Source organism: Xenopus laevis, chromosome 2S, assembly GCF_017654675.1.
Source record: "Xenopus laevis strain J_2021 chromosome 2S, Xenopus_laevis_v10.1, whole genome shotgun sequence".
In the NCBI taxonomy this organism is placed as follows: domain Eukaryota; kingdom Metazoa; phylum Chordata; class Amphibia; order Anura; family Pipidae; genus Xenopus; species Xenopus laevis.
Window position 1 is genome coordinate 63,065,947 of NC_054374.1, and position 27,808 is coordinate 63,093,754.

General features: G+C 38.6%; 1 protein-coding gene across 1 annotated transcript; it reads right to left on the reverse strand.

Moving 5' to 3' along the window:
* Nucleotides 1–808: 808 nt before the first annotated feature.
* rab29.S (RAB29, member RAS oncogene family S homeolog) lies at nucleotides 809–24,533 on the reverse strand (the record flags this gene model as incomplete). The annotated part of the gene is given in 5 exon segments (NM_001092215.1): nucleotides 809–1,229; nucleotides 6,640–6,761; nucleotides 8,793–8,974; nucleotides 14,087–14,158; nucleotides 24,351–24,533. Coding segments are annotated over 5 exon segments (615 nt in total). The 3' UTR covers nucleotides 809–1,114.
* Between the last annotated feature and the right edge of the window lie 3,275 nt (nucleotides 24,534–27,808).

Here is a 27,808-nt window from a genome sequence, read left to right on the forward strand (position 1 = left end):
ATTGATTTATTTCGCCGTTTCTAAGAAATGCTAAAATATTGGATGTGATAAATCCACCCCTATGGGTTTCTTTAGATCTTGTGAATAATTATGTCATTGTAGCCTTACAAGACATGTCTAAAACTAATTAAAGAGAGTTTGTAAAATTTAAATGGAGTAAAGTGGATGGCAGCAGTTTGTAGAAACAGGTGCTACTGGCAAATTCCCACCTTTTACAAGAATATCCCATTATCAGTTCCTAGCACTGTTCAAATCTATGCCCTTTTTTCTACAAACTGTAGCACTGCCAGTCTCCACCTAATGTCAGGCCGAAACAAAAAATGATTTTAAAAATACTACTTTCAAGTGCAATTACTTTAAAACCACTGTACATTTTTAGCAAATGTATACTTTAAAGTTGCTTAGTTTGTAGGGTTGGCATCTAGTTTCAGCAGCAGCAGCAGACACTTCAGCCCCTTCTGAGTATGCTTTCTGACCTTTACTAAAGTTATCTGTTAAATTTTTTACATTTTTTTGTTACATTTTTCATCAGCATTAAGGAACTCCTGTATCAACTATTGTAACCATTGTAAAAGTTTAAAGAGTTGGCAACCTGGCTTACAGAGCTAAAATAAAACATTGGAAGCAACTGAACTGTACTGTTTAAAAACACACCAAAAGGAAAAATATAATTTGGAAAGTGAACTATTGAAGTAATACTTAACTGCAGATTGGCAGGAAAAAGTCATGATACTCAGTATGGTATCTGTGTTAGTATAAAGCATTTATCAGTGTTGCCCACTTTATGAGAATGACACACAATATGGTGTTTAAATCAGTTTATTTTGTTTAGTAGTTTGTAGATCTGAGCTGTAACATTATTTAACATTTGCACACCAGTACCATTCTACAGGGAATACTAGGGGATAAGTATGACCTTGTCAGCCACCAAAAGACATCAGTGCAACAAGCACAAATATAAAGTTTGTAAGGAAAACAATCACCTTCAAAGGTCACCTCCTCTAAACGTCCATGGGAAAGTTGTCCATTTATTTGTGCATTGCTAAAATGCATTACCGCTGGTTTAGGACTAGTATGTTTAAAGCAGTCAGTTGTGTAAAGTGGCACATTCCCTTTAACAGCAGCCAGTACCACCCTCATGGATATCCTTCAAGTTAATATAATCTCCATGTGTAGAAAAAGAAGAGTTGCCAGATTGTTTTGATGCCATCATTCTTCCAATTAGTACTCTAAAAGTGTAATAAATACATAAAATTACATATCAAGAAAAATTGCAAAAATACAGTTTAAAGGAAAATGTCAAATACTAATAAATGAGATTAAAAAATAATCATACATTTTAAGATGATATAGCTAATTAAGCATAAACGCAAAAAGAGTGTAAAGGCATAAAACACTTTTTAATTTGCCAAACCAAAGTTAAAAGCTATCGGGGGGATGTAATAAAAATCGCTAACGGAAAAACTATTCGCAATGCGAAAAGTTATGCCTTTGCGCGAACAAATTTTGCTTTGTGCGAATTTAATATAGCTTTTGCGAGCCCGGAAACTGTTTAGCGACCACTTCCGACAGTGAAAGACCGTTTGCGAATTTTATAGTTTGCGCCAATGTGCAGTCAATGTAATAAAACTTCTTACTGAAAAAGTCGTTATGTTTGCTCCAAAAGATTACGACACCTTCAATCACTTCTTATGAGTGCGCAATTAAAATTCGCAATGCGCAATTAAAATTCGCAATGCGCAATTAAAATTCGCAATGTAATAACAGTTTAAGGAACAATATTACATTGCGAGATGTGGATTTTTAGTCTTATTGGTGCGAATTGTTTTGCTCTTTGCGACTTTTATTACATTCCCCTGTAAATCTTGTAAAAGCAGACAGCTCAGTGAATTAAAACACATTATCTGCAAAAACAATTACTTAGCAGCTTTTTTACCAAATATACTGTTTTTAAGCATAAATCTGGAACAGAATCTGAACAGAATGCAGGTCAAGAATATGAAAGTCAGGAATCTGGAATGTGGCATTTAACTTTGAATAGTGCACTCTAATGTTCTTATCTGTGAAACAGTCTAAGAACTTTTATTCATGGACGATATTCCTAACTATGTACAGGGTTGCCATCTGTCCGGGTTTGACCTGGACAGCCTAGTTTTTGGAAGGGCTGCCTGAATTTCCCATGTTTGTCTAAAACAAATGCAATTTAAAACTACAAATTTATAGTTTTTGCTACTTTTTATTCCTCATCTTTCTTTTCAGGCCTCTCCTATTCGTATACCAGCCTCTTATTCAGATCAATGCATGGTTGCTTGGGTAATTTGGACCCTAGCAACCGGAATAATTTAAAGAACAAAACATTTATTTTAATGCACAACACATAAAATAGCATTGTATGTTCAGTGTACAAACTAAATACAAACTAAGATGGACCTCAAAATACAAAAAAACATAAATCACATTTTTCACACCAGTGCAGTCATAAACAAAATTATACTAACAATTTCTACAACTTCTCTAGAATAAAGATAACTTAAAAAGATTTAGATTAAATTAAACTTTTAGCACCCCCATCAAAAATTCAAGTAGTCAGGTGGAAAAAAAATAGTATGAACTATTAATTTTCTTTGACTATACATTTGCTGCAAAAGTCATGTAGTATGCATTAACAAATTGTCTTAATTTTCCACTAGTATCTATTTTGTCTAGATATCAAGTTATGCAATATTATTACAATACTAAATTGTTCAACTGGAATATGTTTGCAAGCTTTTGGCCTATAGGTGAAAATTGATGCACCAACATGTACAGCCCTTTATAAATGTGAAAAATAATGATAATAAACATAAGCAAATAGTTTACATTTTTCAAAAATAATAATAAAATGGTACTTTGTACTTTATCCTAACTAAGCTGTATAAATTTTATATTATATTAGAAAAAAGACAAAACCAGCTGATTTGTTTCCACCAATGGATAGATTTGTCTTACAATAGTTACAGTTCCAATTGATACACTCATAATAAAACAAGTAGTAATGTAAACACTAGGGGGGACATGGTGAACAGGGTAGGGTGAAAGCATTTGTAGAGTGATTTTGTATTGCTTTCAGTCATACTATGTAATTTGTTCAAAATAGTAAAAATAACAGAGGCAGTTGAATATCGAATATGGTCAGCCTGCCTATATGGAATGGAGGATTATAATTGTTTGACAGACAACTTTAAACGAATTGTTCAGTATAAAAATAAAAACTGGGCAAATAGGCTGTGCAAAATATAGTTAGTTGGCCAAAAATTTAATTCATAAAGGCTGGAGTGACCGGATGTCTATTATAATCGCCAGAACACTACTTCCTGCTTTGCAGTTATCTTGCTTTTCACTGATTACCCAGCAGTAACCAATCAGTGACTTGAGGGGGGGGGGGCACATGGGTCATAACTGTTTGCTTTTGAATCAGAGCTGTATGCTAAGGATCAATTGCAAACTGAACAGTTATGTCCCATGTGGCCCCCTTAAAGTTGCTGACTAACTAAGAGTTAGAGAGCTGCAAAGCAGGAAGTAGTGTTTTGGTTATTATGTTCGATATCCAGTCACTCCAGCATTTATACATTACATTTTTGGCAAACTAACTATATTAGAAACATTTTTTATTTTGTACAGCCTATCTATTTACCCAGTTTTTACACTGAACTCTTCCTTTGAGATATTAGGGGTAGCTCATTTTTTAGGGTAGGCAGATTACTCCAGCAAGATATTTTTGTAATCATCTGATTCTTTGTGTATTGACAAAGCTGACCAGGTGAACATATACAGTAAGTGTCTTGATTATTATTAGAATACGAAATCTACTCTTCCATATGCATGATTGATTTAAGTTCTGCTACCCAATCTCCCAAGGGTAGTGTTTGATTTGTTTTCCAGTATCTGGGGATAACACTGCTGTGAAAACAAATGCCAGGAAGGTTTTTTGTAATGCTGAGATGAGAGGGGGTGACTGATAGAATTGTTATTGTAAGATGTGCTAGATCTACAGTATGGCTACAATCTGTGAGAACTGCATCCCAGTATTTCTGTATTAGTTAGCATTTACAACAGATATAAAGCATATCACCTTTATGGAGATTGCATTTGATCTTTTCCCCTATTTCCTGTAAAAATGGGAAGGTGTAGCTGTTTGAGGCTTTGTATAATAGAATAAATATGTTATAAAACATGTGTTGGTGGTCCTTTGGTTAAGCAGAGCTGAAAGCAGTTGTGTCTGAAAGTAGCTTACTTTTTTCAGGATGGGTTTGAAACCAATGTACTAGTTGGTGATGCATACATTTGTAGGTAATGGATCATGCCTTTTCACCTACTAGGACTCTGAGTAGAACTAAGGGTAGGCAGAAGAGGCAGCTGCCTAGGCTGTTTTGTCATATATATTATAAAATGCCCTTGTGGCTCATTATATGTGGGACGGACTTCACATTCCATCAGGGAACTTATGAGGGAACATAAATCAGCAATTAGGACTGGCAAGAAGGAACAAGAAGTTGCTTCCCATTTTATTGAAGCTGGCCATGTTATACATCAACTTAAATATCAAGTGGTGGATCATGTACCTAGTCGAGGGGGGGGGGGCCGAGTAAAGACGTTGTTGAGGAAAGAGGCTACACAATATGTGGGTGCTATATAAATACATGATAATAATATATGGATAAGAAAATTGGATACACTTGCCCCACAAAGGCTAAACAGCGAATATGATCTCCAAGCCATTTTTCGCTGAGTTTTGTTTTTTTAATTGTTTTTTAATATTAAGTCTTTCAGATTTTTTTGAACAAAGTGATTGGGTTGTAAACCAAACAGAGCTAAACAGTTTTCACTGTATTTAATGACATTGTAACAATATTGGATTGAGAACAATTTAACATTTTGTATGAACAAAGATCCATGTTTATGTCAATTTGTAGCCAGTAGGTGGCGAAAGCTGTCTATAAAAAGGTCAAGATGGCCAGTGTTAAGTAAGCTTGATAAAAGGCCATACAAAGGCCTGAAACATTGCTGACTGGGTTCTGCCATGAAATTGTGAATAAAGGCATTTTTAAACTATGCTGTACAAAGAATTTTTTTTATTGTGTCCAAAGAGGCCACCATGAAACCAAGAAGTCAGAGACAGTCATCCTTTGAAAGCCATGCTCTGGTGAAGAATTTGGTTGTGATGCTTGTGATTCTGTTGGTTATTCTTCTTGTTACAGAATTGAAGGTCATTCCTAGGAATTGTAGCTCCTGAGTTGGAGCGAGGGAGCATTTCTTGTGATTGATTAACCATCCGTATTGAGTCAAGGTGGTCATGCATAACTGGGTGTCTTTCACTTCTTGGAGATAAGAACGGGGTCATAGTGGTAGGGCGTGAAGACACACAATTGGGCTGAGCACTTTGGTGAAGATGCGTGTGTATTAACCGATATTGATAGTGTTGTCAGAGTTAGAGAGCTGAAAAGCAGGAAGTTGGATTTTGGCTATTAGGTAAGACAGCCAGTCACTCCAGCCTTTACATTTTTGGCTAACTAACACGTATATTAGAAACATTTTTTTATTTTGCACATACAATCTATTTACCCAATTTTTATTTGTACACTAAACTGTTCCTTTCCTGTTCCCTGGGAGGGGGACAGTATGAGAATGGGATGAGGTATCCATCTCTGATGATGGTGAGGACCCATGGATCTTCTAAGGGTAAAAGTCCATCAGCCTTCCTCCCACACATGGTGCCCAGTCTGGAGAAGAATCAATGCGTCTGATATCTGCCCTTTGTCTTATGTGTAGGAATGAGCGTTAGGTTGACAATCTAGCCTGGTCCTTCAGTTGCCATGCTGTGTCTTTGGGCCCTCAAAACAGGAGACCGGCAGGAGGATCTGACTTTTCAGTAGAGGAAACTGGCGGGAGGATCTTCAGGGACGGATTTACATAGACGGTGCCCCTAGGCCTGCTGTCATTCATCCCCCCTGTCCCCTCCCCTTTATTTGGGCAACTTTTTGGAGCAATGGGGATTGGTGAAAGGGAAGTTTAAAAGCCATCATATTTTCTGAGCATCCCCAGTGCTTCTGAATCAATGTGGGTGAGGTTGGGCAGCATGCCACCCCCTAAATTTGGCGTCTCGGTAGAGGAGATGAGTGGGAGGATTTGGCGTATTAGTACAGGAGACGTGGGAGGATCACTAAAGCAGCCTGTCACCCTTTACAATACAATAGGTAATATACAATAGACCTTGTATAAGTAACATTGTAAAAGAAAACCATTTCTGTTAATTCAGCAGTCCTTGTTACAGCACTCATGCACGCATATAGATCCTTCTACAGTAAATCCCTATTACACATTTTCAGGGGACCAAAAAAAACAGGAACATGTAAAATAAGGGGAAGTAAAACCAAAGTTTGGCTGTAAAATTGGTGTGGACCATGAAAAAAATGCAGGAAAAGTGCGATATTTTACCAGATGTTAACAGGACAAGCAGGCATTTTAAAAGAAATCAATGAAAACACAACTAAACACACTGAAATGCATTAGAATAAGAGGGGACTGCAAAAAATAGCATTAATGCAGAAAAATATAAAATGCATGGATCGAAAATTGGGCTTTGACTGAATTAACCCTTACCTCATGGATTCATTTATATTTATATTTTCTTTGACAGATGTTTCGGTCCAACCAATAAAATTGTTCTCTTTACTAAACTGGTCAATCTGTTCTCTGCTGACAGCCCATGGAGAGAGATCACACTAAAAAAAAATAAAGAGAGGCTGGTGGTATACTTTTGTCAAAGACAACATGAAACCTCAGCAGTAAGCTTGTCTTTTGATTATCCCACAATTTGTTTTTACAATTTAACAGTATGGATTATTTTTGAAGACAGCATCACCACTTTGTCTAAATTGGCCAAGCCCATGGTAATCTTTGTCATTCAAAAGGTAAAATGGTGAGAGCTCCCATGTAAACCATTATAGTGGTACAGTTTTTCTTGGGAACTGCTGCCATGGTGGCAAATTTTAATATACTAACAATATAATAAGATTATATACTAATAATATTATATAATAATAATAATAATGTAATACTATTTAATAATAATATTGTGATACTCTTGGCTCATCAGCTGGATCATATGAAGTGGGCTTCATATGCAAAAAACAGTAGCAATGGAGACCATTACAAAGAAAACAATTAGCATAAAACTGTTACCAGAGAGCCAGGGAGATACTTGTCTTAAAAATGTCTTTGAACAATGCTATAGAAATTTATCATGCTTATTACCACAATGGAGACTGGGATCATTACAGCTGCCATTAAGAGAAACATATAAGAAGACAATGGTGGCCAATGCCAATGATCACTAGTAGATAAGAAATTCTTAAGGTAATTCAAACAAAGAAAATTTGTTAGTGTTGTTTTAATGCCAAAGTATAGACAACAAGATTTGCCTTGATAGTTTCCCAGATTTGGAGCATGTCCCACTTTCTCGTGTCCAGGACCTAAGCCTTCAACCTTTAAATCTCAGTTATTCTAGCAATACAAGCCCCAGTACCCTCTGTAGGTAGAATGTTGAGCCTTGTAGTTCAATAGTTTATGAGCCAATGGCATGCTGTAATTGCACCCAACTGGAAAATCCAGGACAAGCTTCTCCCTTGCATAGTATAATGCATTGACAGCCAGCTATCATAGTCACAATCCCATTAGTAAGAGTTTGCTAAAAAGGCGATGCACAATCATGTTTGTGTTTAGAGGACCACTTTGAGTAAGTTTACACCATTCGATTCGTTGAGTTAGAGCTAAACTACATAGTGGATTTTGAAGGATTAACAGATTGTGTCCTACAAGCTGGATACAGTTGTGCGAGTCAAAATAAAATGTGACTGGTAGAAAAATCTGATGAATAGTTACATAAATAATTTATCAGACCCAACACGCCTGTCGGAAGAGACCACTGCTTGCTACTGTACGTATGTCTGCATCCCATAACATAAAATCTGATGGTGTCTGAAATACCTTTTTTCTCCCTGAAATACATGGATTTTCGAACGTAGATGCAAGAACAGCACAATCCGATTTCATCTGATCCGACTTACATTACAGCAGGGGTGATCAGATCTTGCAGGATCCCACAAAATCTCTTGTGGAGCAGATACAGTCTGAACTACAAAATCTAATCAAAATCCCCCATGTAGTTGAGCCCTTAAAGAGGTAGTTCAACTTTAAATTAACTTTTAGTATGATGTAGATACTGATATTCTGAGACAATTTGCAAATGGTTATCATTTTCTGTGGGTTTTCAGTTATTTAGCTTTATGTTCAGCAGCTCTTTGGTTGCTGCCTTTACATATTGATGAGAGTAAAGTCAGATTTAAGGTAAACTGCCCTAATAGTGGCTGAAGATGGACTGCAAGTGAACCCATTTATGCTGGTTAATGAGGAAATGAGAAAAAACAGTGAGCTTACCGGTATGTTATGTATGGTTAAAAATTTCTAAATGACAAACTCTTGTGAATAAGACAGGCAGTTTTCTGTTTGAAGTTACCCTGGTTGACAATGTTTTTCATTTTGGAAAAGGTATTGGCAAGTCTGCCATTTGAGTATATTCCAACAACATGTATAATTTCTCAAATATATGTGGGGTTTGTAGAAACAAAGAAGTTATCGGTTACGCGTCTGCATTTGTTCTTTACAGTCTCTCCCAGGTTGCCTAATCTGCCCCATTTGGTCCTTTGATGGATATGTTTGCTTTTACGTTTGCAACACACTAAAAATCAGGTTACCTTGTTGGCGAGCAATATACAGGGCACAAAGTCACCATTGGGTAGTGTCACTTTATTATCCAGGTCATCTTTCCACATTTGGCAATTTCTGAAGGACTCTGCATTGGTTAGATCGAACATGATCACACAAGCAGATGCTTGCTTATAATACAGTCTGGTCATTGAAGCAAATCTCTCTTGTCCTGTGAATTGCAAAGGAAATGAGAAGCCTTTATATAAACTGAAAAAACAGCATTTTGAATAGGATACGCTTCAAATTTTTTAAGGTTAAGGTACACCAAGGGTTTAATCACTATTAATCACATTATCTATCAAAATTAGGATGGATCCATTTCAGCTGACAATTGGAAGACTAGAGTGTTGCTTATAGCCCATACACCCATTCACTGTCTGGGGCCCTAGGGTATCTAATATCCGGAAACCTATTATCCAGAAAGATAAGAAACACAAGAAGACCAACTAAAACAGAGCCCATTATAACCATTCTCTGTAAGAATAAAGCAGCATCTTGTACTTGCTAGTAACTACAGCAAGCTGCCTAAATCCTCAAGTGGCAAAATAATCCTATTGGGAATATCTCATTGACTTCAGTAATGTAAATCCAAATTATAAAAAGACCAGGGGCACTTCTGGCCTTCTGCCATGAGACAAGTTGAAGGAGCAGTAGCAGCCCGGAAAACTGCAAGTCGAGTATTCCAGATAATAGATGCCATGCATGAGTATGAAAGTATCACTGTGATAAGTATCAAAGAGATGTTTCTTTTCTCATTTTTATTTATTACGTTTGAATTGTGAAGTTATGAGTATAACAGGCTGTTTCTTATACATTAAAGATATTTTAAAGGGGTTGTTCACCCTTCAAACCCTTTTTTTTCAGTTGGTTTCAGCTAGTGCACAAGAAATAAAGATTTTTTTCAATAGCTTTCTATTTTTACTATTTGATTGTTTTTGCGGTTTTTTTTTTTTTGAAGTTTAAACTTTAATGTTCCTCTCTGGTGTATAATCCAGGTGCCAGTGGCGTAACTTCGGATTCCAGGGCCCCCCTGCAAAAAAAATTTCAGGGCCCCCTCTGCACAAAATAGTGGGATAATTTCATGTATAATATCCCCAGAGGTCATAGAAGACAGGTACAGTGTCAATTTCATATATAAATACCCCAGAACTACAGAAGGATGGTAAAGTGTCAATTTCACATATCTCTCTGTAAAGGCTATGAGCAAACTTAAGGGCTGTTAGTGCAGAAGTAAGATCGTGCCCACTTTGAAATATATATATATTATTTTAACTCTTCCTATTAAACCTCTTCCTATAAATCTTATTGTTCTGAAAAAAAAGCCACTGATGCAATTTCATTTATAATGCCCATAAAACACTTAGTAGAATGAATGCAGTGGCCATTTCATATAAAATACCCCCAGAATTCATATAAAGATGTCACGGTAGCAATTCTATGTATACATACCCCCAGAACTCATAGCAGGATGACATAGGGATTATTTCATGTATAAATACCCCCAGAACTCATAGCAAGATGGTACAGAGATTATTTAATTTATAAATACCCCCAGAATTCATAGCAGGATGGCACAGGGATTATTTAATGTATCAATACCCCCAGAATATAAGCAGGATAACACAAAGGCTATTTCATGTATAAATACCCCAGAACTCATGTTTTTTCCATATCATCACACACCCACTTTTCCAAATCACTTACTTGTGACCTCAATATTTTTCTGATTAAAAAAATCAAGCCTTTCATTTTGTGTCTCCTTTTCTACCCCCATCTATATTATTTCCTTTTTATCATGTGCCTGCTGTTTTTTACTTGTATTAATGTAACCTTCTCAACACAGTCCCACACATTATATTATTATATATATATATTATTTATTTTTTTATAGTTTTATAATTATTTGCCTTTTTCTTCTGACTCTTTCCAGCTTTCAAATGGGGGTCACTGATCCCATCTAAAAAACAAATGCTCTGTAAGGCTACACATTTATTGTTATTGCCAAATTTTAGTTTTTTAGCTTTCTAGTAAGGTACTCTCCTATTCATATTCCAGTCTCTTATTTAAATCAGTGCATGGTTGCTAGGGGAATTTGGATCCTAGCAATCAGATTGCTGAAATTGCAAACTGGAGAGCTGCTGAATAAAAAGATAAATAACTCAAAAACCTTAAATAACAAAAAATGAAAACCAATTGCAAATTGTCTCAGAATATCTCTCTCTACCTCATATTAACAGTTAACTCAAAGGTGAACAACCCGTTTAACTTTTTATGGAGATGGTTTTTATTTTTCTCACCTACTATGTAGGTGAGAAACAAAAGTTAGTTTGATGGTTTGTGCATGCTGATACAGATATAAAAATATTTAATCAGGGATTATTTAATCAGGAATGTGTGGGATTAATGGGCACTTCTGGTCTATCCTGATGTAGTGGAAAGCTTGTGATGTTTCTAATTGTGATCAGTATGGAACATAGATCAAAAACATGTGGCAGATTTTAAGTTAATATGTGCTGAGAAAAACCACTCAGCTGAACTAGAACTCGCCAACCCCCCCCCCCCCCCAACAGTCTAGATTGTGGCTGGTACCTGCGCAGCAATAAAAAGTGTCAGCGACCCCTCTCTCCAGCTCCCTTCCCCTGTCTACAGCCTTAACCTCCCACCCCCTATTTGCCTACTGAGCAGAACTTCTCAGGACCTCACATGCTGACCTAATATATTATGGTGCAGAGCTGCAGGCGGTTATCTCTCGCTCCCTGAGACGAGTCACGTGGCTGTGAAAACTCCAACAACTTTATTCACTGCACAGTCCAGCTAAGCTGCGGGGGAGGGGGCGTGCAGTCACTGCCGTGAAGCAGCAACACTCAGCAGCAGATTCTCTACGAAGAAAAAGCTGCCTAATACATAATTTACTCTCCGGGCCCCATTGGACCAGGTGGACCGTAGCCTAGGGCGCCTTGTGGGTAATCCGGCACGGCGGCACTACTGAGGAAGCAGGCCCCGCCGGGCCCCCTGTACCCCCGGGCCCCCCGCAACTGCGGGGTCTGCTTCCTCGGTAGTTACGCCACTGCCAGGTGCAGAAAAGATCTTACAGAGTCCGTAATCCCCCTCACAGAGCTGCTTTAAAGGAATTGTTCAGTGTAAAAATAAAAACTGGGTAAATAGATAGGCTGTGCAAAATAAAAAATGTTTCTAATATAGTTAGTTAGGCAAAAATGTAATGTATAAAGGCTGGAGTGATTTTATGTATAACATTTCAGTCAGAACACTACTTCCTGCTTTTCAGCTCTCTTGGTTTACACTGACTGGTTACCCTGGTTACCAGGCAGTAACCAATCAGAGACTTGAGGGGGGGCCACATGGGTCATATCTGTTGCTTTTGAATCTGAGCTGAATGCTGAGGATCAATTGCAAACTCACTGAACAGAAATGTACCATGTGGCCCCCCTTGAAGTCGCTGACTAGCTCAGAGTTATAGAGCTGAAAAGCAGGAAGTTGGAGTCTGGCTGTTTTATTAGACATCTGTTCACTCCAGCCTTTATATATTACATTTTTGGCTAACTAACTATATTAGAAACATTGTTTATTTTACACAGCCTATCTATTTACACAGTTTTTATTTTCACACTGAACTATTCCTTTAAGGAAAAATAAAAAGGCAAAAATGTGAAACTTTAAGGAGGTTATTTAACAGATTCCGAAATGTTCTCACTATTTTATGAAAACCAAATCCGCATGGACTTTCCCCCCCCATTTATCAATACATTTTCATGAAAATCTCTTATGAAAAGACTGCATAAAATCCATGAGAAAATCCAAACTGTAAACATTTTTTAGACTGGTCCCTGAAAACTGTGACTTTTCAAATTTGAAGCCCCAAAACCTGAGACTTTTATCGCCTGAAAACCATGAAATCTTTGGATTATTGAAGAAACCCAGTGCCGACCAGAAAAATCAGACTTTAGTAAAGAACCCCCTAAATGTCAAAGAGATATTAGAAAAACAGTCAAAATAGAAAATAAAAAGCAATTGAGAAAAGTCTTAATTTCTTGTGTAATATCTGAAAACAATTGAAGTGAAAAATATGTTTTCTGGAAATCACATACTTTAGCATAAAAACAGCGTGAGATTTATCCATTTTGAATTCTTTAGAAAATGTAATTTCCATTATTATTTTTTTTTTTGGGTTAACGTGTTCAGAGTGATTACAACAAACACAGTAAGTTTGTGTTTTTACAATGAAAATATACCGGTAATGCACTTTTACATACCACATATTTTGGTACCCTATCAATATGGGGTATATAATTTTATTTTTCCTTGTTTCAGACATCTACCTGAATTTGTCTTGAGCAGCCTAAATCCTATATCTTAGCTCTGCTGCCCAGTGATATCACTCAGCTCAGTCACTAGTTAGGCAGAAAGCAGACTGGCTTGATGGCAAAAAATTGCCTGATGCATTTTTGGAGCTCTAGGGGGCACCTGGGGCATAAGGAGGACCTCGAGGGAGACTGGTTTTGGCAGCTCACCACCAGCAAAAAGTGTCCTAAATGTTTCTAAAATCTTTCTTTTCTAATAAAGACATCTTATAGCTGCCCCTAGGCACAGGCCCTCAGGACTTTCCAGGAGAGCATAGAGGGTGCTGGCCCTGTTTAGCTGAAACCAGGAAGTTAGGCCTGGAGCTTCAACATATAGAAGTTTTATTATATGATCAATATGGTATTATAAAATAATATTTGTGAATTATTTGATATTCAAGTTCATAAATAATAAATTACACAATGAAATACAAAAGTGACTACAAGTCAGTGGTGGACAGGACAGGAGCCTAACAGCACAGCTGCTGAAAACCACAGAACTGAGCAGAACCTAAATCAACACTTCCCTATCCCTACCCCCTCCCTACCCACAAAGCTTCATTTTACGGTAGAGATTTCCAGAAACTGCTTCTATCCAAAGCCGGTGGCAGGAGTATAAAATAGTCACAAGCAGGATCAGAATATTGTCAATTACATTTTAAGTTATGTACAAAACATAGTTAACTAAAACAAAAATGCAGCTTCATAATCTTATCGTACTTTAGTCATCTGTTTTCTTAATATTTACAGAATGTGTCAGAGCCTCTCTAATGATTTAGCACAGCGAGGATACTTGCTTATGGCCGCTATACCCTGTAAGTAGTACTGTAGTACTATTCCATGTGTCAAGACCTATATTTATTATTTAAAGTAATTTTAGGTGAGCTAAAAAAAAAATTATTCCTACTTGATGAAGACCTTACCTGCAATGTCCCACAACTGCAGCCTTACAGTTTCTGCATCTGACCATTGCACAACTTTCAGCGCAAAATCCACTGAAGAACCGACAACCAGGCACATGAAAATCAGAACATATCAGAATAAGTCAATACATTGTTTCATTGGGAGATGAATAACTAATCACAAAGTAATACTTAAAAAGCAAAAACACATTTGCAACAGCACATTCAATAGTTCAAAGCAAAAACTATATGAAAAAAAGTCTATAAAGTTTTTCATTCAATAAGGTCATGGTATACAGAAACTAGTAGTGATAAGTCTGAAGCAACTGGAAATGAAGTAAGCTTGAAAATGTTTCACGACTTATCTAAGTGGCCTTTTCAGCTTACTTGAGTGGTATGGAATTTGCCAGCATTTTAACCCTTAAGGGGATGCTGCAAACTTACTATTAACCTTCGAACAACCCAGAGTAGCAGGTATATAAAGGTTTCAAAGAGGCTGTTCACTAATGACACTTTTGTGTGGGTGGTTTACATGTCCTTTAACACCACATCAACCCACATAGGGGAGGCATGTAGCAGAAGAAATAAGATATACTAGTAAAATATTGAGAACCCAAGTAACAGTCTGACACAAACTGGTGCAGCACCTAAAAGACCCAACACCAAACCACATTGGGAAACTAAAATAAATGCTCAGTAAGCAAATGGCCCTCCACACAAAGGCTAACTCCTCAGGACAAGACTCCGAAATCGACCTAAATCTAAAGGAAAAGGGATACTCCTTTGAGGACAGCAACTTTCACATTTTGAACCAAGAGTACCGTTGTTTTTCTAAAAAAGTATAGAGGCCATTTACGCCAAATTGGAAAACCAATGCCTAAACAGAGGAGACGGGGGTTTGTTTAAATCAGAAGGATATTCAACTGGTGTTGTATGTTCGTTCTTATTTTATAGAAGGCTGGCCAGCCTTAATAAAAGTGTTTAGACAAGTTTATTTTGCTTGACTAACATTATTACATAGGATTTGAAATTATTTCTTAAGGTGATAGGTCCTCTTTAATGTATTATTGACGATAAAGTAATAGAGAATCCAGCATATGAAGCTAAAGTTTTTGGTGCAGTATACAAAATATGGCAAACTAAAAATAACCCCCTAAGCAGAAACTTCCATGGCCCCAGATGGAGTATCTTTTTATTCAAGGAGATGGCCTTCGTGACACAGCCCTGTCCTGGTTCTCTTCTTACATCACCAATCGTTCCTTCAGTGTCTCCTACAATGGAGTATCATCTTCTCCCCTACCTCTTTCTGTTGGAGTTCCTCAAGGCTCTGTCCAGGGACCATTACTATTCTCCCTCTATACTTCCTCCCTCGGCAAATTAATCAACTCGTATGGTTTCCACTACCACCTCTATGCTGACGATGCTCAGATCTATCTCTCATCTCCTGATCTCAACCCAGAACTCCTAACTCGAGTCTCCTCCTGCCTGTCCGTTATCTCTACCTGGATGTCACAACGCTACCTTAAATTAAACCTCTCTAAAACTGAAATGGTTCTCTTTCCTCCAACTAACACCAGTAAACATCCCAGACGTATCCATCATAGTTAACAATTCCACTATCACCCCCTCTCCCCAGGCCCGGTGCCTTGGGTTTATCCTAGAATCTGCTCTGTCATTCACTCCTCATATCCAGTCACTTATTAAATCATGTCACTTCCACCTAAGGAACATATCCAAAATACGATAATTTATCACCCAAGATGCTGCCAAAATTCTTATTCACTCTCTCATCATATCACATCTAGACTACTGTAACTCTCTTTTAATTGGCCTTCCCCTCCAGAGACTGTCACCTCTCCAGTCCATAATGAACACTGCTGCGAGGCTTATATAACTCAGCAACCTCTCCTCCTCTGCCATGCCACTCTGTCAATCCCTGCACTGGCTTCCGTTACCTTTCAGAATCAAATTCAAATTAATGACACTGACTTTCAAAGCACTTCATAACTCTGCCCCACCCCTACATTTCTGAACTCATCTCTATATACTCACCCAACCGCTTACTACGCTCCTCTACTGACCTACTACTCAACTCTTCTCTCATTACCTCCTCACATGCTCGCATTCAAGACTTTGCAAGGGCTGCACCCCTCCTCTGGAACTCTTTCCCATGGTCTGTCCGACTTTCTCCCAACCTTTCTGCTTTCAAGAAATCTCTTAAAACGCACTTCTTTCGAGAAGCCTACCCTCACTCTGCTTAACTACCAAACGCAACACCACATACAGTACCACATTTTTCACCCACTTAATTCGATCTTGCCCACAACTTGTGTATTACCTGTATTGATTGTGATGTATGTAACTCCATATGTTCTATGTATATAATTCATGGGATTTAGTTTTATAATCACATTTACTTTACAGTGCTACGCAATATGTTGGCGCTATATAAATACATGTTAATAATAATAATGGAACACCCTAGTTGACTTTTAGCTATTTTAGGTATCAGCGAAATTTATTTCTTAAATTATCATGTAGTTAATGCTGCTATTATGAACCTTTGAGGAAGTTCATAGACACCATACACAGTTTACGGTCTTTTTTCAGTCAGTACTTGTATCTAATCTTGATATATACATCTTGATTTAAGCACCCTTCTATGGTACAGCACTGTTAATAGTAACAATAATGAGCATTGTCTGTACATCTGCTGCTAAACTCAGACTTATCTGACAGTATTGCATAGTAGTCTACTCATGACCCAACCATAAAGTAAATAATAGCTTGTGAATGCCATTTCTTAAGTGTTCCAACTTTTATCTTAAGGAATGTCAGATATTCCCTCTCTTTTCTCCCAGAAGGGTCTTGACGTGTGTATTGACGTGTCAACCTTGCAATGCAAATGGTGCACAGCTGAGATATGAAATTGGATTCTGTCATGCTGAACGTAATCTACATTCTGTATGAAAGGACAGCATTAACTCTGGTTAGCTACAAGTGTGAGTCCCAACAAAAGTGACCACACATTGAGAAATGTCACTTGGTAGGAATTTTAAAACAGATTTCACAAACAATAGCAAAGTACAGTTGTGGATACAAGAAGGAGTTACACATGCAATAAACAAGTAGAGGTATGAAATTTCTTAGTTGGAATGCCAGTGACCTGGGGTTTTCCAAACAACAAGTATTTCAGTAATGTGGAACAACAAGTCTTAAGGGACAACAAAGCCCAAGAAATGAATATAGATAGAAATGCTATATTTTAAATACTGAGCTTGATGCAGCAGCCTAAAGGTTTAGCATATCTGTAACAGTAATAATTTAGGCCTTCTACTATAAGTAATTCTAGAGCAACTGGACTTGCTGAGTAATCATTGAAGACGTTGCACTACTCATCCGAGCATCTTGGATTTTGTTTCAGACATGATATGACATGATATGAACATACTAAGCACACTCTGGGCAGCTGTTGAGAGGGAAGGGCTTGTTATTATATCCTGATGCTGACTGTAATGGCTTGGAGCTTAAATTAAATGGAAATCTGAATTAAGTACTAATTAGTCTTGTACTGTGACATTTGTATTGTATATACACAGTACAGGCAAGGGATCCATTAACAGAAAACCTGGTATACAGAAAGCTCCAAATCTCCCATAGACTCCATTTTAATCAAATAATTCAAATCTGTAAAAATTGTTTCCTTTTTCTTTGTAATAGTAAAACAGTACCTGGTACTTGATCCCAAATATTAATTAATCCTTATGTGGGACAAAACACTCCTATTGGGTTTAAATAATAATAAAGCTAATGTGTGCATCATCAGAAGCACAGATCTTCATTGCTAAATGTCTCTCCACCCATTTATCTCTCTGTTGGGGTGCCCCAAGGTTCTGTCCTAGGGCCTCTTCTCCCTTTAGAGTCTCTCTCTTGGTGACCTCATACATCCTTTGGCTTCTCCTATCACCTTTATGCAGATGACACACAGATCTTCCTTTCTTGCCCTGATCAGGCAAAAATCAAGCAATGCCTTACTGTGTTGCGTCTTGGATGGTGGCTCCAAGACTGAACTGCTTTTCTTTCCACCAAAACCTAGCCACCTGCCTATGTTTAACATTACAGTGGAAAATGTCACCCTACATCCAGTCCTCTAAGGCAGGTGTCTGGGTATCACTCACCCATCTCTCACATTTTCAGCCCACATTACATCTCTCACCAGAACATGCCTTTTTGCAGAAACACTGAAAAGATACACCCCTTCCTCTGCCCCTCTACTACCAAAACACTAGTCCAGGCTCTCATACTCTCCAGGTTGGACTACTCTTAACATATTACTGGTTGGTCTCCTTGAATCATGTCTCCACTCATTGCGTTCAATCCCTATTAATGCTGCCCACCTCATCCGCAGCTAAATCACTCCCCTCCTCCTCTCTACTAAAATCTGGTGCATAAATAAAAATACCAAATTCTTATTTTGTCTTTCAGGGCCCTTCATTCTTCTTTTCCTCTTTATATATCAGACCTCATACCCCATACACTCCCTCCCGGGCCCTGAGGACAATCTACTGACCTTACAGTACAGAGACTGTACAGAGTCACACTTTTTTTTTTACTGATTGCACTCTGTCTCTGGAATGCTTTACCATCATGCATCAAGAAAGCCCCCACACTAGCTTTTTTCTAAGCTCATTAAAAACTACCTACTAGATGAAGTACTTCGCTAGCCTTCCTTTGCAGCAACGCTTCCTTATCCTATGCACTTATACCCCACCCCCTTTTTGTTTCTGATTTGCTCTTTCTTCCTTGGGGTAGGGACCTCATGAAAACAGTGTATTGAAAGCTTTTAAGCATTGATTACTATCAATTATTATTACTGTATAACTTAAATTATTACCTTATCCCTGTTTGTGCTCACACCTTGTAAAGCACTGCATACAACTGTGGTGCTATATAAAGAAATACCTAAATACATTCATGCATGGCCGCAGTTGCCCTGGGCTGATACAGAAATCCAAAACATACAACAGTGCTACCCTACTTTTTTGTAGAGCTTTAGCTATCCTTTAATGCAGTGATCCCCAACCAGTAGCTTGTGAGCAACATGTTGCTCACCAACCCCATGGATGTTGCTCTCAGTGGCCTCAAAGCTGGCAAATATTTTGGAATTCCTGGCTTAGAGGCAAGTTTTGGTTGCATAAAAACCAGGTATAGTGCCAAATAGAGCCTCCTGTAGTCTACCAGTCTATATAGGGGCTACCAAACAGCCAATCACAGCCCTTTTTTGACATCCCCATGGACATTTTCATGCTTGTGTTGCTCTCCAAGTTTTCTTTACATTTAAATGTGGCTCACGAGTAAAAAAGGTTGGGGACCCCTGCTTTAATGCAATTAAAACATACATACACAAACCCATCAATACATTGACTTTCCACAACTTTCAAGTTAAAGGGGAATTCCACGAAAAGTAAACATAATTTCAATCAACTTTGCAATAAACATCAATTAAAAAATATGCAGACTTTTCATGATTTCTGACATTTTCTGAGCTGGCTGACTACTGATACTTTGTATCAACAGCCAGCTCTCCTTAGACTGCAACCTCCAAACCCCACAATTCCCTGCACATGTGATTTCAATAAAGAACAGAACATCACAGTGCAATGCATTGTAGGTTATGTAGTTCCTGCATGCTGTCTGTAAGCTGTGGAGAAGTTGTTACAACTTGTAACATCAGTGTTTTAGTCCCTCCTTCCCTGCCAGGATTTCAAATGATGCAGAAAGAGAAGAACTGTTAAACAGCTGGATTGCAGCATAGAAAATGGCATTTATTCATACTTTTTGAAGAAATGGGTAACTATGATGGGTATATTTGGGGTTTCTGTGTTACGTGGGCCTCTTTATCAAATTTTGGTTTGGAAGCCAGAGTTACCTCTTAAGTCTAAAAGGATAGCCTATGGTTCTGTTCTATTTTAAAAAAAGATCCCCCGCTATCGGTGTACATTTTTCTCTAATGTACTTGTAAAAAAGCATCTTTCCCCAAGTTTGTAGGGATGCATTGAATTCACTGTTTCATCACAATCTAAATATTCCATATCAGATTTGGCTGATCATTTTGTTTAGCAGCTCTCCAATTTGGAATTTCAGCAGACATCTGGTTGCGTGGGTCCCATTTACCCTAGCAACCAGGCAGCAGTTTAAATGAAAAAATGGAATATGTACAGAAAAGGACATATAACTAATAAGAAATTACAATAATAGTAATATAATGTTAGTGTTTTCACCATTTAATAGCTGGAAAAGGCACATAAAAAATGCAATAACTGAAAACTAACTAAAACTAAAGAATGTAGACCAAATAAACAATTGCAAAGAAAAGGACATTCCATAACTTACTAAAAGTTAGCTTAAAGTGGACCTGTCACCCAGACATAAAAAGCTGTTAAATAAAATTCCTTTTTAAAGGAACAGTAACATCAAAAAATTAAAAAAAAAAAATTCGTTAGTATACAACGAAAAAAAAAACAGCAAGTCAAATTAAACTTTAAAATCACAAAGTCTTTATTAAGAAATAACTCACTGAAACTCCACTTCCGCTCCTCTTCAAAAAGGCGACAGGGCGACCATGCATCCTGTGACGCTCGATTTCTCCTCCCTGGCTATTCACGGACAGGCAGCATGCAGCTGGGAAGTCCCCCTACTCATACATCACGCTCATCACTATGTTCATCCTGCAGAGCCCCAAGCCTCTGCGAGTCATCAGCAACCACTTCCCCTACTACCGGGAGAAGTTCCCTGCCTGGCAGAACTCTATCCTCCACAACCTCTCGCTCTACGACTGCTTCGTCTCCTGGGAGCCCGGCAACCTAGGCAAGGGCAACTTCTGTGTCACTAGTGCTACTGCCCGCGGCACTCCTGGGGATCTCCGTGCTCCTGAGATGTGAATGCGCTTATAATGACAGAAGAAGTGGCGGAAGCTTCTAGCTGGCTTATTCTCCCCATACCGTTACAATAAAGAGACATATACACCGCTCACTGTACGGAATGCTTTTGTCATTATTACTGAAGGAACTATTTTAGGCTGCTCAGGCTGTTGCCGGCCCATGATCGTCAGTTCTGTTACGCACAATGTTCTACAGCCAGCGAGAATGCTGTACAAGGATAAAAGGTGGTGCACAAACAAGATTTTGAGATGTTGCAAGGCTTGTCTTGATAACAGTGTCCACAAAATGGCTCCTGACTGCTAGTTATAATTATGAGTTCCCAGACAAAAGGAAACAAAATTCAAATAATTTAAATAGTGTAATTGAAGTTCATGTTGCTTGACTAACATGATAAAGGATTTGGAATAATTTTTTGGGGTGACGGGTCCCCTTTAAAGGAACAGTGACACCAAAAAATTAAAGTCTTTTAAAGTAATGAAATATAATGTACTGTTGTGCTGCATTGTTAAAACTGATGTGTTTACTTCAGAAACTCTATAGTTTATATAAACAAGCTGCTGTGTAGCCACGGGGGCAGCCATTCACAGCTAAAAAAAAGGAAAAAAAAAAAGAGAAAAGACACAGGATACACAGTAGATAACAGATAATCTCTGTAGTATACAATGGGATTTTTCAGAACTTTTTTACTGTGTATCCTATGCTTGAATGGCTGCCCCCATGGCTACACAGCAGCTTGTTTATATAAGCTATAGTTGTGTTTCTGAAGCAAACACACCAGTTTTACCAGTGCAAGGCAACACTGCATTATATTGTAATTCCTTTAAAGAAGAACTAAAGCTTAACTAAAGATGTAGGCTAGAAATGTTGTATATTATGTTTTGGGTTTTTACACCAGCCCAAGGCAACTACAGCCTTTTAGCAGTAAAGATATGTGCCTCCAAAAATGCCCCAGTAGTGCCCCATCTTCTTTCTGCTGATTCACTGCACATGCTCTGTGCTGCTGTCACTGTCACAAGGGACTGACTCACAATATACTATATACAAAATAAAAATATTACAATATAAGACTGATTAGTAATTAATACAGATAATTAATTCATGGCAGAATAGAAAACAGTACAACTAGCATCAGACTTTAATATTTAATAATTCAATGTAAATAATCTGTCCTGTAGCATCATCTTATATCAAAGACCAATCTAATTTTCTGCTGATAATTTGTGATGACCCCTAAATTTAGCTTCTCAACAGCTGCTCAGGGCCCACTGAACATGTGAGTGTTCCAATATGGTGACCCCCTATTGAGAAGCTGGGACTTTAGGCTGGTGCAATAAGTTTAGTATATATATTATGGCATTTTAGCCATGTTAATTTTTAGGGTTTAGTTCTCCTTTAAGACACTTTCAGTTATTGTTGTAACTGTTCCTTTAAATATGAACTCTCTCTTAAAGGACTGGGGCCCAAAAACTGCACTGCATACTTGAGGTAAGGCCTTAACTGGGATCAACATAAGTAAAATGATATTTTCATCCTTTGATTCAATGCCCTTTTATGGAACAGAGTACGTTATTCACTAACCACTGACTTGCACTGCCTAGAGCTGAACAGTCTGTTATCCAAAAAGATCCCCAAATCTTTCTCAGTTAAGAAGGCATGGCGCTGTGTATTATGAAAAGGCACAGCTGTCCAACCTGTTGAGCCCCCAAGGGCCATCTCTGTATAATGTATAATGTGCCTGGAATGTCAGTACCCAAAGCCATTCACTGTTTATTATGTGCTTGTGGTGCTTTTATAGTCTCTCACTATATGATGTGGTTGGGGTGTCAATTCCTCCCTTTGCTTAGTTTATACAGTTTTAGGGCCCTTACTGATGGGCTTTGAAGCTGAGCTCCCCTGCGTTCCGGTTTTATGCGTTCAGCCGCAGGGGAGCGCAGGAGTAGACACGCTGACTTCTTTTCAACGCGGCTGTACTCACACAGATGCATGTAAGCTCCGAACGCAGGAAAGATGCAACATGCTGCGTCCCAACCTACGCTTACATGCGTCTGTGTGAGTACAGCCACGTTGAAAAGAAGTCAGCACGTCTAGTCCTGCGATCCCCTGCGGCTGAACGCATAAAACCGGAACGCAGGGGAGCGCAGCTTCCAATGCCTGTGCTAAGGGCCCTTAGCGTGCTAGAGAAGCTGAGTGGCTTATTAAGTGTTATGGATGATGTGCCTTTATCCAATACTATCAGTGTGCACTAGAGCTTACCCAAACCCTAAAATTCAGCTACTTTCAGGGTTCATCCTGGAATCCTAAACTGGTTTTAAACGACACCTCTCAATATCCTTAGCGAGGCAAAGGCATTAAAGGGGTGGTTCACCTTCAAGTTAACGTTTGGTATGTAATAGAATGGCCAATTATAAACAACTTTTCAATTGGCTTCATTTTTTTTTTATTTATAGTTTTCGAGTTATTTGCCATTTTCTTCTGACTCTTTCCAGCTTTCAAATGGGGCTCACTGACCCCATTTAAAAACAAATGCTTTGCAAAGGTACAAATGTATTGTTTTTGCTAGTTTTTATTACTCACCTTTCTTTTGAGGGCACCTCCTATTCATAGTCCAGTCTCTTAATTAAATCAGTGCATGGTTGCTAGGTAAATTTGAACCCTAGCCACCAGCATGATGAAATTGCAAACTGGGGAGCTGCTGAATAAAAAGCTAAATAACTCAAAAGCCAAATATAATAAAACATGAAAAACAATGGTCTCAAAATATCACGCTCTACATCATACTAAAAGTTAATTTAAAGGTGAACAACCCCTTTAAGTGGGTGCTTTCCGAAAATAATAAAAGTTGAAAGGGGAAATTGAAGCTACTCCATGTCTGGTCCTTGCACTGGAGATAATTAGATTCCCAGTTTCTCATTTGTTTTCACTGTTCTTAAAGCAGCAGTCTGTTATGCAGTAGGAATGAGCACTACACATAACCATCTTGTCACTAGTTAGAGGCAAAGAAATGTCTTGGCATTTTATTTATTTATTACTGAAGGTCATTATAAAAACTAGCTTCTTGTATTCACCCAACTGCCACAGATATTAAATTCTAGAGAGTTATAGTAGCTATCATCGACTTAATACAATATAGCACACTCATTTCTCTTTCTTATATGACATGGCCGGTGTTTACAGGGCATAAGCAGAGAGGTAAAATCACAACAAGGAATGGGTTAAGTCGCTTCCCCAAAAATAAAATTAGCTATCTAAATATTTACATTTGCGTAATACACAAAAATCCCAAATTAGGAAGCCTTGCTGAAAATCAGCAGAGTGGGTGTATGATTAGAGACCTGAGCACTTACCTCCCATGGTCATCTTGTAGTCCTTGCCAAAAACATCATGCACATACCTCTGCAGCAAAGAGGTTTTTCCCACAGTAGAATCTCCCACAACAAGGACTTTAAACAAATGATCAAAACTGCTCATAATGCTCTCACTCTACCTACACATTTTCAGGCATAGGAATTACTGCCCCTCCCTCTCACAGAAGTGCCCACCTAGTTGTTTAGATGTGGAACGCAAAGGGCTGTAAAATGTGTGAACAAATGTGCTGCAGTCCCACAACTGCCTCATCTATGCCTTTTCCTTTCTCTATTCTAGAGACTGTCATGTGAGCCGCAACAATCATTTGTTAACTTGTTACACCCTCCCTCACAAGTTCAAGCAGGGAGTCATAAACTACACCTCCTTGTACAAATTACACAGGAAATGTAAAGCCTTCTGGGAATTGTAGTCTTGTCTTGCAGTCACTTTGTAGCGAATCGCTGAAGAGGTAAGACTTGAAAGTGTAGTGGGAGGAATGTTAGGCTTACACACACACACACACACACCCTCTCTCTTTCTTTCTCTCTTGCTGCAGAAGAGACTTTCCTGTAAAGAACAAGAGTCTGAGATACCTATACGGTCTGTAGTGTGTAATCCGCCTCCTGTCACTCAAGACAAATACAACCCACTAACAATATTTTCATAAAACCAAATAATCACTAAATAAATTGGTTTGCAAAAAAACAGGGGGTCATGTTTATTAAAACTTTAACTCAAATTTCCTCTATAAAAAATGCGGGCCCCAAAAATCATTTCTATTTAGAAACAGCATACTTTGCACTGTTGCAAATGGGCAGACCCACCTCCAGTTGTTCTAGTAGACATTTATGGGCTTCTCCTGTAGGGGTACTCCCTGACCTGGGAACAAAACCAGTGTCAATGATCCCCTTAGTGGTTGCCTCTCTGCTTAAATGGGCTTCGCCTGGTTTATCCCCGAGGCCAGAAAACAGAATCAGTTCCAGGAGCCCGCCAAGCACCACTTGGGGCTCACATTGCTGCCAGAAACAGGGAAGAGTATACTCACTCTCTGACCCCAAAAAACAACATAATGGCAGAAACACACGGGGAGATTAGTCGGCCGGCAACAAATTTCCTCGCTGGCGGGATGGTACTCAGAGCGCTTCGTTTTACAAAGTCGCCCAAAGTTTCCTCGTGAGACAACTTTGGGCGATCTCGGAAATGAAGCGATCCAAGTGCCATCCCGCCGGCAATTTCATTCTAGCCAGTGGGAAGGCAGTTTGGGGAGATTAGTCGCCCCGAAGAAGAGGAAATTTGTCGCTGGCCAACTATTCTTCCCGAATCTGCCCATGTGTCTCTGCACTAAACTGTTAACATGACCTCCTGGTTACTCCTCTTACTGCACAGTGATGTTTTGTTTTCTAAACTTCTGCTGGTTCTACGTGATGGTTAAGATAAATAAATCCTTAGCTGCATTTGAAAGGGGGACACCCTCGTCTGTATAACCCAGGGACTTTAACATTCATATTCACTGACCAGTTGCCTTTTTTTGTGTTCTCTATGGCTGCTACCATTGAATTTGCACAGTGCCACTCCATGTGTTGGAGTATCCCTGACCAAATGAGTGAAATTTCAAGCTATTTCTTTTTTATGCTGTCCAATGTGGCATGAATTTCAGAAATTAAATGTACTGATTTTTTTGCAACCAGGTCGTTACCTCCAGCGCGCAACCTATGATTTCGGGCTTGCCACGTGACTTTTCTGTTTTTTGGAATAAGTGAAAACAATTTAGTCCATCTGAGTCCCCTCTTACCCAGCCAGCGTAGTTTCATCTGTTCTTGCGGTATCCCCAATTGTTCCCATAAGCCTTGCCAGATGCTCTAACTCCTGCCCACTGAATATAGGAATAACCCACTAACCAAGTCTGCATGCATTTCTCTTGCTTACCTGTATAAACAATACAAATATGGAAACATTTAAAAATGTGAACTTAAATTCTGCTGTAAGATGCTTAGCGGAATAGCGCCATCTCCCTAAATGCTTTATCCGACCCCATTTTTTGCTGTTCCTGTCCTAAATGAATGTGTGGTTATTCTGTTTTTGGATAAACCCAGCCTGTAAAACCACCCATTTTAGGATTGACCTAAACTGAAAAATAGCTAGTGGTTATACGTATATACTGCTACACTAATAAAGGGCCCTGTTATTTTGGCTTTGTTGCTAAACATTCTTATACTGCTTGGCACATGTTAAGTTCTCTGTGGCTTTTAAGATAACCCAAGAGCCTCTACTAATCTGATCAGTTTTTGGATGCCATATGGAACATAATACCACTGTGACAGTTTGATTTGGCCCATTTGTAATCCAGACAATAGTGCAGCTTTATTGAGTGCAAAAGGTTCACTTACGTGTAGTGGCCCATGATGGGCAATGTAAAAGGCCACTACAAACTTGCTGTAAAGCTATGACCAAGGCTGCCAACCTATCTCTAGGTATGGGTTCCCTGGCATCCCTAGGTGCACCCATCCTCCTAGCCTATTCCTTCATTACCTGGTCCAATCTCTAGTGGGGTCAATGTTTTATAAAAATTTTTTTTGAGAACCTGACAGAGCCACAGCGACAGAGCCAGCTAAGATTCCCAGCTGCTTTTATATCTGGTTCAAGTGTTATCAGCCAATAAATCCTTAATAAGGTCATTTACCTGTGAGAGATCATCTGCCAAATTAGTTTAGAACATGTTTTGCCCTATTTATCGGCTGCTGGAGCCACTCTGTGAAATGTTGCCATGTTATGCTCCTACTTCAAGTTCCATTGCTACCCTTTGTCCCTCCCCTAAATTTTTCCACATTTCCCCTATCCAATGCACAACCCCCAGAATGTCCTCCCTAGGCCTACTGTTTCCCAATCAACAAACTCCCAAACTTGGTTTCACTGGCTTATTCTTCTGATAGCCCATTGTTCCAATCAACAAAACCTCCATACTGGTTCCATTTGGCAGGTTCCAACACACAGCCCTTATGGGTCTTCGCTTGTAGTCATTGCACTCAGCCTCCTATTTATATAGGCTTGAAGCCTATGATTAAGTGTCCTAGTGACACGAAACGTGTCAGGCGAGAGATGACTATATAATAAAGCTTCAATTTTTAATTTACTATTTTTCTGTTCTGATCAATACGTGAGTTAGCCAGTGTGCCCGGCACCAACATTTATGCTTTTTCTATAAGGATTGTCCTCTCCCTTGAGCTGAGGGCCTGGGGCTGGAGCACCTGGGCCACGTCTTTACTTGAGTGATTCTACTACATCTGCCTTATGCTTGAAAACGTATTGGTTTCACGAAATTCAAATGTACTCACAAATCGAATGGGAGGTTATATATGAAATGATTTGAATGTCTAAAATTATATTGAATGAGAATGTTCCGAAAATGTGTTTCGTATTCGAATTGAATACGAACGAAACTAAAAATCGAAAATTTGGC